At 39.5% G+C, this 12,901-nt stretch overlaps 1 protein-coding gene across 4 annotated transcripts in view; it reads right to left on the bottom strand.

The window, feature by feature from the left end:
• Window positions 1-12,901, bottom strand: part of DENND1B (DENN domain containing 1B) — a 278,593-nt gene that overhangs the window by 81,056 nt on the left and 184,636 nt on the right. For all 4 annotated transcript variants that reach the window (XM_043922760.1, XM_043922761.1, XM_043922759.1 and 1 more), the window contains one exon: window positions 2,737-2,862. In XM_043922760.1, coding sequence (XP_043778695.1) covers window positions 2,737-2,862 — 126 coding nt within the window. The remainder of the gene's footprint in view (window positions 1-2,736; window positions 2,863-12,901) is intronic.

Consider the following 12,901-nt stretch of genomic DNA (forward strand, 5'->3'; position numbering starts at 1 on the left):
TGGAAGGACTGATGCTGAAGCTGAAACTCCAGTACTTTGGCCACCTGATGCGAAGAGCTGACTCACTGGAAAAGACCCTGATGCTGGGAAAGATTGAAGGCAGGAGGAGAAGGGGACGACAGAAGATGAGATGGTTGGATGGCATCACCGACTCAACGGACATGAGTTTGAGCAAACTCTGGGAGTTAGCGAAAGACAGGGAAGCCTGGCGTGCTGCAGGCCACGGGGTCACAAAGAGTCAGACATGACTGAGCGACTGAACAACAGCCACCAAAATATATTTACGATGAAAGTGAAAGTGAAAGTTGCTCACCCGTGTCCGACTCTTTTCGACCCCATGGACTACACAGTCCATGGAATCCTTCAGGCCAGAATACTGGAGTGGGTAGCCCTTCCCTTCTCCAGGGGATCTTCCCAACCCAGGGATCAAACCCAGGTCTCCCGCACCGCAGGTGGATTCTTTACCAGCTGAGCCACAAGGGAAGCCCAAGAACACTGGAGTAGGTAGCCTATCCCTTCTCTAGTTGGGATCTACCCAGCCCAGGAATTGAACCAGGGTCTCCTTAATTGCAGGCAGATTCTTTAGCAACTGAGCTATCCATGATATAACTGTAACTTCTAAACTTGGCTCATTTTTTTTTTACATTGCTCAGAAAATATACTGAAGATACATGCCTATTATGTAAATGTCAAAAAGACTGCATAAAATTAAAAAATGTGCTTTCAATAATTCAGAATATAGGAGTTTTTGTAAGGATAATACCTGAGACAATAACAAGTGTTTTATATACAATAAATAATTTTCCTTAAAAACTATTTATTTTGAAAATACGTAAGAAAAAAATGTCTAAGTACATTCAGCATACTTTAAAAATTAAGTTTTCATTCGAAGACTGAGTCAAAGAAATGGAAAGACATGCAGAATGAAAACACTATCCTCCAACTCCTAGACAGAACCAGCAGTAAAGAGAGCAGGAGAAAACACCCACATAAAAAGGAAAAATATAGATAAATTAACAAATTCACAAAATGCAATCAATAAACAGGAAAGATACTCCCTGACAAAATTAAATATTTTCCCACAGATACTGAGAATCTGGCTTTCATGATGCTTAAAACAAAAGTCAGAAACCTAGTACCCCATCTGTTTAATTAAGCTCAAAGAAGGAGAAAATTAAGCTACAAAAATTATAATAATTAATGTCAAACATGGATTTTCTATAATTTTAACCAGCATCTAACAACACTGATAATTTAAATCATTTAAGAAAATTTTCTCTTCAGTCTGCTTTCCTCAAATCTGAAGTCTTTTACAAGTTTAAAAAAGAAAATAAAAAGAAAAATGTAGTTTATAAAGATTCGTTTTTAAATGTGGCAAACTTCCAGCAAAGTGATACTTTTAACTTTCCTCCAGTAACTGTAAATCTGAAACCAATCTCTTTCCAAAACATGTGACATCCAAAATCAATCACTAATTTTGTCTTTGAAACTCATTTTTATGTTTTAACTGATGTTTGATAATTTTAATAAATATGCTCCACTGTAGTATGGATGACTGGTTTCCAGTCTTTCAAAGAATGAGACCCTATAACTGTCAATAATCTCTGAAGACCTCCCCACGTAAGTTATATATACTGCGTATGGTACTATGAGTTCTACATCATGGTTTAAAAAATATACACACATTTCAAAAAGATTAGCAAGCAAATTAGACCATATGCATTTTTCTAGAGACAGCAGCTGATCTGCCTATAAATGTACAGACTTCTCTTTGTGACTCAGTAACTCTTCAGAGGTACAAGAGCCACTGGGTGGGAACCAGTCATCTGAAAGTCAGCTCAGAACGCACACAACCCACTCACGTTTGTTCAGTGCTTGTTTAGCGCACACAGTTTATGACACAATTTACACACTCATCCTGAAAGATACCCAGAGGGGACGTAAGAATTCTCATTTCACAAATACGATATGGAAGTTGAGAAGGAATAAAGAAATGGGTTGACATTACACAGCCTAACAATGTTGGAATTCCTATTAGATAATAGGTCTTATCACTAACAATATTTTTAATCCATTTATTCATCTGGTTACAAAAAGGTAATATAATCATTTTAGTAAAATCAGACTAACATACTTAGCCAGTAATTCAGAGGAAAAAAAAATTTTAATTTATATCTTTTGGGGCTACTTAACAACGTGGGTCACAATTCTACATAAAACCATTTTAGGGGTATTAAAAAGGAAATGGCAAAGTGAGCTAAGATATGCTAAATAGAGAGGCCCACTTAGAGAAGTGTTAGGAAGACAATAAATTTCTAAATATTGCAAAATGTCCAGGTTCTAACACATTTAAATCTTCAGATTGTACTTGACATTTCTAAACTAATAAACTCAACTGTCTGGTTAACTTCTTAGTAATCTTAGCAAGATTGGGTAGTCACTCAAAAATGCATTAACACAGTTCATTAGGTAAGAGGTAAGAATTCCAATTTCAGAACAGTAAACAAGGTGCTATATGCAAGAGAATTTGGGAAATACTTAACTAAAGGTTGAGCTAAACCCGAAAGGTCAAGAACCTGGAGAAGGAACACCATGTTTTTAAGCATATTATTTTGGATTTTCAAAAACCCTTATGAAACTTTTTAGGGTGAGGGGTATTCAAGGGATTCATTCTCTGCCCCATTCCAAAGAACCACCCAAGAGCAAATTAAAACAGTGATGAAGGGAAACGCTTACAGGTTTGTATCTCAGAGCATCTCTGTAGGATCCAAACAAAGCCGCCTGCGCCCTGAGGAAGGCCCTGGCCACTCCATCCCCCGTAGCTGTGGACTGCTTCTTCAGTTTGTTTTTCAGGGCCGAGACCTGCGTGACAGAGAGGAATCGTTACATTCACACCTTGGAAATTGGTACGGCGAGGGATGAGCCGATCCGCAGGCAGGCCGCGGCACCCGCGGGTCAGCTTATCGTCCTGACCGCAGGCAGCACCTGCTGGCCTGCTAATTGAAAGGGAAGCAGGGGCCCACGGTAATGTGCTAATGCAAATTGGCCTGTGCGCTCCTTTTTGATCCCCAAGGCCTCCCGACATAAATAAGCTTTAATTATTTTACAGTAAACTGCTTGTGAGCCGCTTTCCTGCAGATGTTTAGCCATTACAACGTGTGTCTACTTGTTTGGAGATGGAGCCGGTGGGGGAGCGTTTTGTTTCTGCTACGGAAGGTTACTTGTTCCAGGCCGTTCAGGATCACTGGCTGTTAAATTTTATTTTTGGAAGCCTCATTTGTACATATAATTTTCCAGTCACTTGTTGAATAGTTTTCAGCGTTATTAGATAGAAAGAGGGAAGGGAGTTAAGGTTACTGAGAACCTAAGCACCAGTAGGGAATTCTGTTACGCTCGTTAGACACTGACTGTCCCATCTGATGTGAACAGTCTTCCCACGCCAGGTACTCATGTTACCATATATGAACGAACAAACAGGGGCTCAAATGTGTGGACTGACTTGTCCTTAATATTTGGCTACCAAGAGGTGAAACTGAGATCTCAACCTAGTTCTGTCCAGTTTTTCCCACCAACATTTGCAGGATTCTAGTTCAATGTTATTGCCTTATGAACCAGTTATCCCACTAAGAATGTTTCTAAATCAAAGGAAAACGTATGATCTAGAATGTGCATACTTTTAAAAGGCACCTATGTTTGCTATAATTCTTCATACACTTGCATCCTTTAATTTCAGATCCTGTGTATTAATATTTTGGGGCTTCCCAGGTGGCTCAGTGGTAAAGAATCTGCCTGCCAGTGCAGGAGACAGGGGTTCAGTCCCTGGGTTGGGAATATCCCTTGGAGGAGGAAATGGCAACTTGCTCCAGTATTCTAGTCTGGGAAATCCCATGGACAGAGGAGCCTGGCGGGCTACAGCCTGGGTCTCAAGAGTCGGACGCGACTTGGTGAGTAAACCACCAGCTCCACAATCATATTCCTGATGTGTACTCCTATTTTTTACAAGAGGACGTGATATGATCTGTTCCCATGCCTCCAGTTCACTTGACACATTCCTTTCCCACATAAAAACCTCACCTTGTACACTTAAAAAGTACTAGTGATGCTCAAATACCTTCCGTAGCAATGCTCTACCTGGGAACATGAGGTCACGTAGAAATCCTGTTTTCTTAAGAAAAAAAACGGATGGGACGAGTTCTGGTTGGCCTGCTCCCTTACCAGGGCATATTCTCGTCCTTACGACAGATACTACCAGATTAACAACGCTGTTCCTCCTTTGCGTATATGTGCAAGGAGGAGTATTTACATTTCTTTATACAAGCAGTCCTGACTGCTCCTGTGGATGATGATTGTAACTGAAGTGTCAACCTAATTAACAACCAAACTTTGAATAATGCTAATGAGAAATGAACGCAGCATCAGAGGCAGGACCAGCTCTACAGGTGATAAACCTTCACAGGAGTGACATTTTCCAGTGTAAAGTCACAGCCACTGTGATCTGATCAAAGACACAGACCCCCACTGGGTCCAATTATAACCACAGTTTTGAAAAAATTACTGAGTTAAGATGCTCATAATCTATGCAGAAAGGCCTTTGCAGTATAGGTCTTTCCCCATAGCTGTGATCTTCTCAATTTATATCCAAGCTCCACAGATCCAGATAAAAGTTTAGAGCCTAATTCACTTAGCCCACAAAGTGCATAAACTAGGATTTAAGAAGTTGTTATTATTAAAATCTAACCTCAATAAATGCACATTATTAGGTAACCCACATATTCAAAAATAAATACAGCTGAAGGATGCAAAAACAAACCTCTGACTTAATGTCCTATATTCTGAAGATAGTAATAATGTTAAGTTCCAAATGCCTTTTTAAAAGAAAACAATGGGGATGAAATCAACACGTGTATTTCATTAATGCCCCCTAGAAAGGCTCATCATGCAAAGAATAACATTCTAGTCTTCCAAAGTATTATAAAAATAAAATTGGGTTATGTTTATTTTAGAAAAAAAAAATTAAACGCCATGCCTTGTATCTTTGCAGAAGTGAGTTCCTCTAGATGTAATTTTCTAAACCTGAAAGTGGGGCTTCCCTGTTGGTCTGGTGGTTAAGAATCCACCTGCCAACCCAGGGGACACAGGCTCCATCTCTGATCCGGGAAGACCCCATGCGCCACGGAGCAAGTGAGCCTGGGCGCCATCACCAGACAAGCCGCGGCCCCGGGAAGCCTGCAGACGGCAGCTGGAGGGGGCCCCGCCCCTGCGACTCCAGAGCCCGCAGAGCAGAGAGACCTGGTGCAGACAGAAATGAACACAAAAACCTTAAAAAAAAAGGATAATCTGTAGCTGATGGGTTGTTGTACAGATTATAAAGTATATGGAGCAAATGCCTTTAAAAAAAAAAAAGACCTGAAAGTGACAATTCAGCTCTCCACCAATCAAGAATCCTTAGGATGGTCAGGACACCTGTGCCGGCAGAGCCTGTAAGCAAGTCAGGCCATTCCCCAGCCTTTACTACCCCAAGTCCTTGACTGTTGAACCGCTAAGCAAGTTTTCCAGGGTAGTCATCACATTGCCACAAGCCCTTCCTAAACAAAATCGGAACTACGTGGCCTTCACTTCCAAAATTAGTCAGTGTCAGTTCCTGAATTCCATCAAGAGCTCTACAGAACATAGGAAAGAAGAAAATATTTGCTCTAGAACTTCTGATAGGGTAGCAACCAGACCCAGGAGCACCTAAAATGTGACTAGCCCAAACTGAGAGCTGCTGTGTTAAAAAAAAATACACTGGATTTTGAAGACAGTACCATAAAAAGAGTAAACTACTTCACTAATCATTTTTATTGATTACATGCTGAAATAGTATTTTGAATATACTGGGTTAAATAAAACATTAAAATTCATTTCAGTTATTTCTTTTTGCTTTTTAGCATGGTTGCTAGAAAATTTTTAATTGCAAATGTGGCCTACATTATGTTTCTAATGTGGACTGTGCTATTTTACATGAACAGACTATTCATGTTGAACATACTATTCATACAATTTCATACAGACGTGCGAGACTAAAAAAACTGCCTTGCAAGAAGTATGGTTAAGGTTTTCCTTTGCCTATTTCTACATTATTTCAGCCTTTAAAATTGCACATGAAGGGCTCTTCCTTGACTGACTCGAGGTGAGCCTCGACCGTCAGCAGACGGGTGGCAGTCCCAGTTTCTCAGACCAGAGGGGCAGTGAGTTAAGTGTTTCTGCGTGCACCCATGAGAGCTCAGAAACAACCTGTAAAAATGAAACATTTTTTAACAGTCAGCTTCAGATATGAGGATACTACTCTAATATAAATAACTGTCAACCTTGTTATTTTTCTGTACTGTAACCCACGGGAGTAAGTTATCACCAGTTACCACTGCCCTTTGCAGGGCAAATTAGCTGTGAGCAGATTTTAATATATATATTTTAATTAGAAAAAAAAAGGTGATGTATCTTCTGCACTTTTAAAATACCTGGTCTGGGAAATAGCATTTTCTGCTTAATTCCCAAACTTCTACATTTAGTTTTGACATAAATGTACATCTTTCCATTATATCCTGAAGTTTATACTCACATGTAACTGAATTCAGCAAAGCACCTGAAACTTTGGTAACACGGCTATTATCACAAAATTCTATGATTGCCTCCTGAAAAAGTATCCATTGTTTTCTCTTTTTATTCTTCAGAAAGTCAGCTGCAATCAATGTTTGATGGCTGAGGATGACTTCAAACCTGATGTTTTACTTTTACATACTTAGTCTGTATATAAATTATTTTTTAAGTCTAATTAGGTTTCATACTAGACCCTCCCCCCAAAAAATGTGAAAAAACTTCAGAATAAACATAATTTCACTGCTCTTATCAAGTGTTCAGATTCCTTTCATACAATGAGCATCCAGGCTTCCGAGCAGCCAGATTTACAGCCTGGGTCTAAGCACATTGAGAGTTCACTGCAACGTGAATAATATTACCAGTTCTCACCCTTGCCCTCTTAGCACTGACTGACTATGAGCAAAAGGAGGGAATTACATGAGTAAACACAGAAAACAGGCACAAACTAAAAGAGTGCAAGCTACACGCACGTGGCCTGAGCAGTGAAGCGGTGCTGCTAACCGGGGTTAGGAAGGGAGGTGACACAGAGGAGCCGAGATTTTTCATGGAAGTGACAGGTCTTTCTCTCAACTTGACTTTCAGATGTGGCTTCTCAGGAAAAATAAATCAACCACTATAACCCACTAATTTTCATTTCACTTCTTAGGATCACAAAGAGAAACATCAGGGTAAAGAACAGAAGGTAACATAAATGTTCAAGAATAATATGGGATAAACCATGTGTCCTGACATGGCTCTGTGATATCTTTAAGTATCCATATTCCTAACTGAACTCTACTCCAGAAACTACATACATTTAGAAGAGCTAATGCTTCAAGTAATATCTTGCATTAGAAAAAAGTTACAAAGTTAAAATCTTCTTTATTCTTCCATGAAACATCTTATAGTCATTATATTAATCCAAAATTAAATCCCTACACTTTAATCCTTCTAATGTTCAGTTTTTTAGGCAATAAAATGAACCCTTCTGTCTCAATTTTCTAACATGCTTCTATTTAAGGATTAAAACACTAACCTTTAACATTTGTTAAATGAAAAACATATGATACACTGGCAGAGGGCATCATGACACTGTTTCTTTGAATGCTTAAATTACCTATTGGAACCTAAAATATGGTGTCATCTACAACTGTTTTCCCTTCAGAGGGATCGTAAAATGAAGACAACCAAGACCGCTCTGACTCCTTCTCAAGTCCAACGTCATGCCAGTGTCTCAACAGCAATGTCACTTCCCAGATCCAGGAGCCGACAAAGGCCCCTCGGAGGCCCTCTCGACACTGCGCCCTTTGCATCTTCCATGAGCAGCACATCACGTCACCGAGCCCCAGCCATCAGACCTCTGATATGGCTTTCAAATCCGTCCACCTTGCTCCAAATCCCTGCCGCTATCAAGTCCAAGTAGTGATCATCTCTCGCCTAGACCACTGCAAACGGTCTCTTAACCCATCTTCCTGCTTCATTCTGCTTTGTCAGACCCAGGGATCTTTACGTCCTAGAGCTGGGGATGGTGTTTTTACAAGCCTAAGTGGCCTGCGCTATTATTCCTCTGCTACAGATCTCCAGTGAAGGCCCAGTAGAGCCTGGAGTCCTGAACAAGAACCAGCGACCTTCCGCTCTCACGCCTGCTGTCTCTGCCACCTCACTGGGTGTAACTTTCGCTTCCGTGCATCTCACCACAGCTACACAGGGCTTCTCTCCCTGAATTTGCCAACAGCAGAACCTCTGCATGCGCTTATTCCTCCTCCTCCCACTCTGCGTGGCTTTCTCACACCTACCGTTCAGGCCAGCTCTGCACAGACGTTCTGACATCGTGGGCTGAACCACAAAAGGCAGATGTGAGTTTACAGACAGGTAACAGTGGCCTCTTGGCCTGACTACAGCTATTTTCACTTCGGCTCTCTTACGGCAGGGGGGCTGTCAGTCTACCAGCATCTCCCTGAGCCTCTCGTTGGTAGCAGAGACCCTAAGTTCTAAGGGGTGCTTGGATAACCTAGCTGGGTTAGCCAGTTATCTCCCTGCACCACCTGACCTGGTGTGGCCAGGGGCTTGTGTTCAGCTGATGGAACGTGAGCTTCAGGACTGCAGAGTGTTCATCTTCTCGTCCACTCCGCTCCAAACACAATACACGCATGTAGTAGGTGCCTCATCAGTATTTGTTGAATGAGAGAATGAACAAATCAACAAGCTGTCCAAGCACACCTCTGTCCTAACTTCTCTAGCTGACTGACTCAGAGTATCTGTGATGGGGCCCAGGATCCAGGGACTGGAATTCACGGAGATGTCCACCAAGTTGTCATCATGTCAGCAGGATTTGGGACCCACTATCATGACAGTGCTTACAACATCATGTGCACGAAAAGTCTCTCAAATATGGAAGAGTCAAGAACTTAAACACACACAAAAAATCTTTCAATTATTTTAAAACCAAAATCAAGGTCTTTACATTAAATACATAAACACACACACACAGGCAGCAAGAAGAAAGAGAAGTGCCTTTTTTAAGATGACACAGGAGGAAAAAAAGATATTAGGAGAAAGGCTAGCTAACTTAGACGGAAATGAAAAGCCATGAGAAAACCAAGGAAACTCATGAGCACTGAAAAAAATCACTAAAAGTAGCAAATTATAAATCAACTTTCAAATGGCAAATGTAAAGAGACATGAAGGGAGGGCAGAGCAGGGCTGGACTGATTCTCCCGTGCAGCCAAGAGAAAACAGTGAAGATCTTTTAAATGCCTGAAGCCCAATTAATTAAGATTTTGCATTTTTAATTTTTGTTTTATTACACTTTGGTATTGAAAGTTTATATTGAAAAATACACATCAAGAAAACAGTAGGAAAACACAGCAGGATCTGTTCGTACTCACAGACAAAACAAAAACAAAAACAAAAACAACACACCTTTGTAAACAGTCTCATCTCTGAAAATAACTATTGAGAAGAAAAGGGAGCCCCTGTGACGGCGGAAGTCGGGGCAGGAGCCGGGTGCCTGCCACCACGCCCTGCTTCTCCAGGGCCAGGGGACACATGGCCCTCCGGCCACAGAGGACGAGGGTAACGCGCTCCCAGGCTTCCCCGTCACTGCTGCGGGAGTCAGATGGAAACACCCTTAGAGAGCCTTCTAGGAAGCAACTCTAACAGGGACCCGGAGCAACCTCCGCTACAGAGGGCGGAAGAAGCGCAACCTCGGCCGCCCACGCCGCCGCCGCCCGGGGCCCGGGGCTGTGAGCAGGGCCTTGCCCCGGTGCCTGGTCCACTAGCTGGACAGGGAGCGTCTCCTGGAGTCTACCGTATTAAACAAAGCAACGTCCTCGAAACCACTCTAGAACCCGAGTCAAACTGTTACCTCTCTCATCTGGACACTTGGGAGGTTTGCTGGGGCTTCCTTCACTGCTAAACACGATAAGGATTACAGCAGGGTGCTGGCAAACCTGGAACTAATAGAATATTCTCTGGGGCCTCTTTGTTTTCTTTATAACATATATTATGACAATTTAACATATTAAACCTTCATGTTAGATTAGAGTAAATATCCAGTGAATTAAACATATTTACTGACCTACTTGTACAGTTGGTTAAGAGTTAAATTTATTTATATACTTCAATTTAAACTGATTTTTAAAAATTCTCCAAGAAAGCCAATTCTTTCCCAAACTTATTCCCAAATGAATTAACTCACTTGAATCTAGATGATCTAAAAATTTTAGTTAGAGTTTGGGTTTTTTTCCTTTAGTTTTTTAGGCTTGTAGTGATTTTTAGTTAATCGGAGCAATTTGTGCCTTTCCTGTTCATGTCATAGTAAGACCATTAACCCAGTCCCTGGTGTGATACTCCAAAGTCTCAGATGCACCATGTTTTAGAGGACTCTATTTTATAATAAGGCCTTTTCAGTGTTTTAATAATTAAATATGCTTTACACTGAATGTCACCATCCTGTAACATACTGAGGCCTACCGTGAAGGGTACAATAACGCCTCAGTGTGCAAGCTGTATTTTCTACACAACCTCAGATAGAAAATAGAAAATCAGTTTCCAGAAGTATTACACACAACATGAAAATGAGTCTTTAAAACAGTGCTGACAATCCTAATTTAAGTGAAATAGGTCATAATGATATTTCTTTAACAAGATTAGAATGGAGAGTGGACTTTTTCATCAACAGGAGGTACTCAGTACTCTGTGCATCATGTTTCTATGAGAGGGACCATGCAGTAGTGTTCGGGCTGTAAGTCTGGGAATCAACTTGCATGAAATAAAGCTCCAGCCACACCAGGAACAGTAGAGTTCTGTGCCCTCACCCTCTCATCTAGCATAGAGGTAAGTATTTTGACCTGCCTCAGAGTATATTATTTTTCACAAACTAGTAAGTTGAAATTATTTAAAGACAGTTACGCCATGCAGGTCAAAATTTGCTTTCCTAAGTAATGAATATTCTAATACATGTGACTTTTTCAGATGTCAATTCTAAGCAGCTTTCTTCTATAAGAGTTAAGTTTATAATTGTTTTAACTGAATAGTCACATAAAGACAGATTTCCTATATTTCACTATAATTTGAATTAGCTTAATTTTCCCACAAGTGGGGTATCCTATTCATTTTTGAAACAGTAACAATTCTCCAAATTACTTTTTTAAAATGTTAAGGATGATAAAAATTTAAATGAGTACTAATACTCTAGAAATACATTTAAAATTATTACATAATCAAAACTAAATTTGTATACTGTATGTATTTGCAATGGAGGAGGTCTCAATAGTGCATTTTCTTAAATTAAAATGAACTCATTTGAGATTTCAAGTGTTCTATTTAATACAAACTGGCTCTGTCTACCCCCACTTAAAAACATACCACAATAACAGTAACTGCAACTGATATTGTTACATAGCCGTAAAATTTATTCTTTTATTTCAAAACACTCAAACTACATATATTTGAAGGTACCAATATCTGGCATAGCCACTAAAAAAAAAAATAAAATCACAATGTATTTGCAGACAAAAACTACAAAAGTATATTTTAATGGGTCGACTGCTTTTAAAAGTTATTCCATGTAATTATCAATATCGTTAAAATCACTCCCAATAAAATTTGTTTTTTTTCTTTTAATGATCCAAATCTATAGTGAAATGATGAAATCGAAAAACAAGTGTTCTTGTCAGAAGACAGGAAGAGGGTTTTTTTCCTTTCCCTTAAGGAAAACAAAGGGTTCCTGAAAGCTTTGGCCTGATTTATTCTTCCAATTTTAAATACCTTAAGAGCAGCGGAACTGCTACTGGCATGGTAGTATTTCTAACAGTCAATAAATCTAAAATATTATGTGTGAATATTGGAATGAAGCCATTAAGAAGATTACAGCATGCAACACAGCAGAGGGTCCACAGGAAAAAAGAACTAGTAATTCAGGACAACTGTGACCACTGACCTCTGAACAGCCAAGACCACTGGTCAAGCTGACACGATAATAAAGTGCATATGCACAGAAAGTCATCTAGCCTGTAAGTATAAATGTTTGGGTGAATGATTTTAAAAGGCCCCCGTTTGAATATCAGTTAATTTATTAAATTATCAAACAATACCAACAGTAATATTTTTCAGGCTTCAAGCATATTTTATTAAGTCACAAAAAAATTCAGGACTATCATTTGTGATTTGAACACATCTCACTCAAAACATTTACAACTAAAGGAAGTATGATGTGATACTTTATCATATTTCCCCACTATATGAGATACTCTTTCCTACTTTGGAAAACTGATGAAAAAGCTTAGAGATGGATTAAACAACCACCTGAAATATTTTTAGAAAAGGATTATAACTTGAAAACATCTCACACTTTCAGTAAACAGTCCTAGCTCCATCTGAGAACTATTTCAGTTTATTCATTCTTCAAATTTGTTTTAGTCTGCAGTCTGATTTCAACCATACAAATACAATAGCTATATCTACATCACCTTGCAGAGTTCCTTTTTGTGAATATTCTTTACTATTTCGGTTATGTTTAATTAACTGTTGCTTATAACTAACCAGTGGGATGATCCCTTCTATCATTGTACATATTTAGGTTTTTACATTTGTGAATATTGTTTAACTTCACATATTTAAGTAAATGTTTAAATATCAAACTAATTCTACTAGGAAAGTAGCAGTTCCCAATTTGAACAGAATCACCCATCAAAAAATTACTATTAAAGACTGTTGTCATCAAGGTAATGATCAGCTATCGCTAGAGCCAACTATAAACATTTTAATGTAACACAAGAAAGCT

This window comes from Cervus elaphus, chromosome 14 (genome assembly GCF_910594005.1).
Source record: "Cervus elaphus chromosome 14, mCerEla1.1, whole genome shotgun sequence".
NCBI classification, from domain to species: Eukaryota; Metazoa; Chordata; class Mammalia; order Artiodactyla; family Cervidae; genus Cervus; species Cervus elaphus.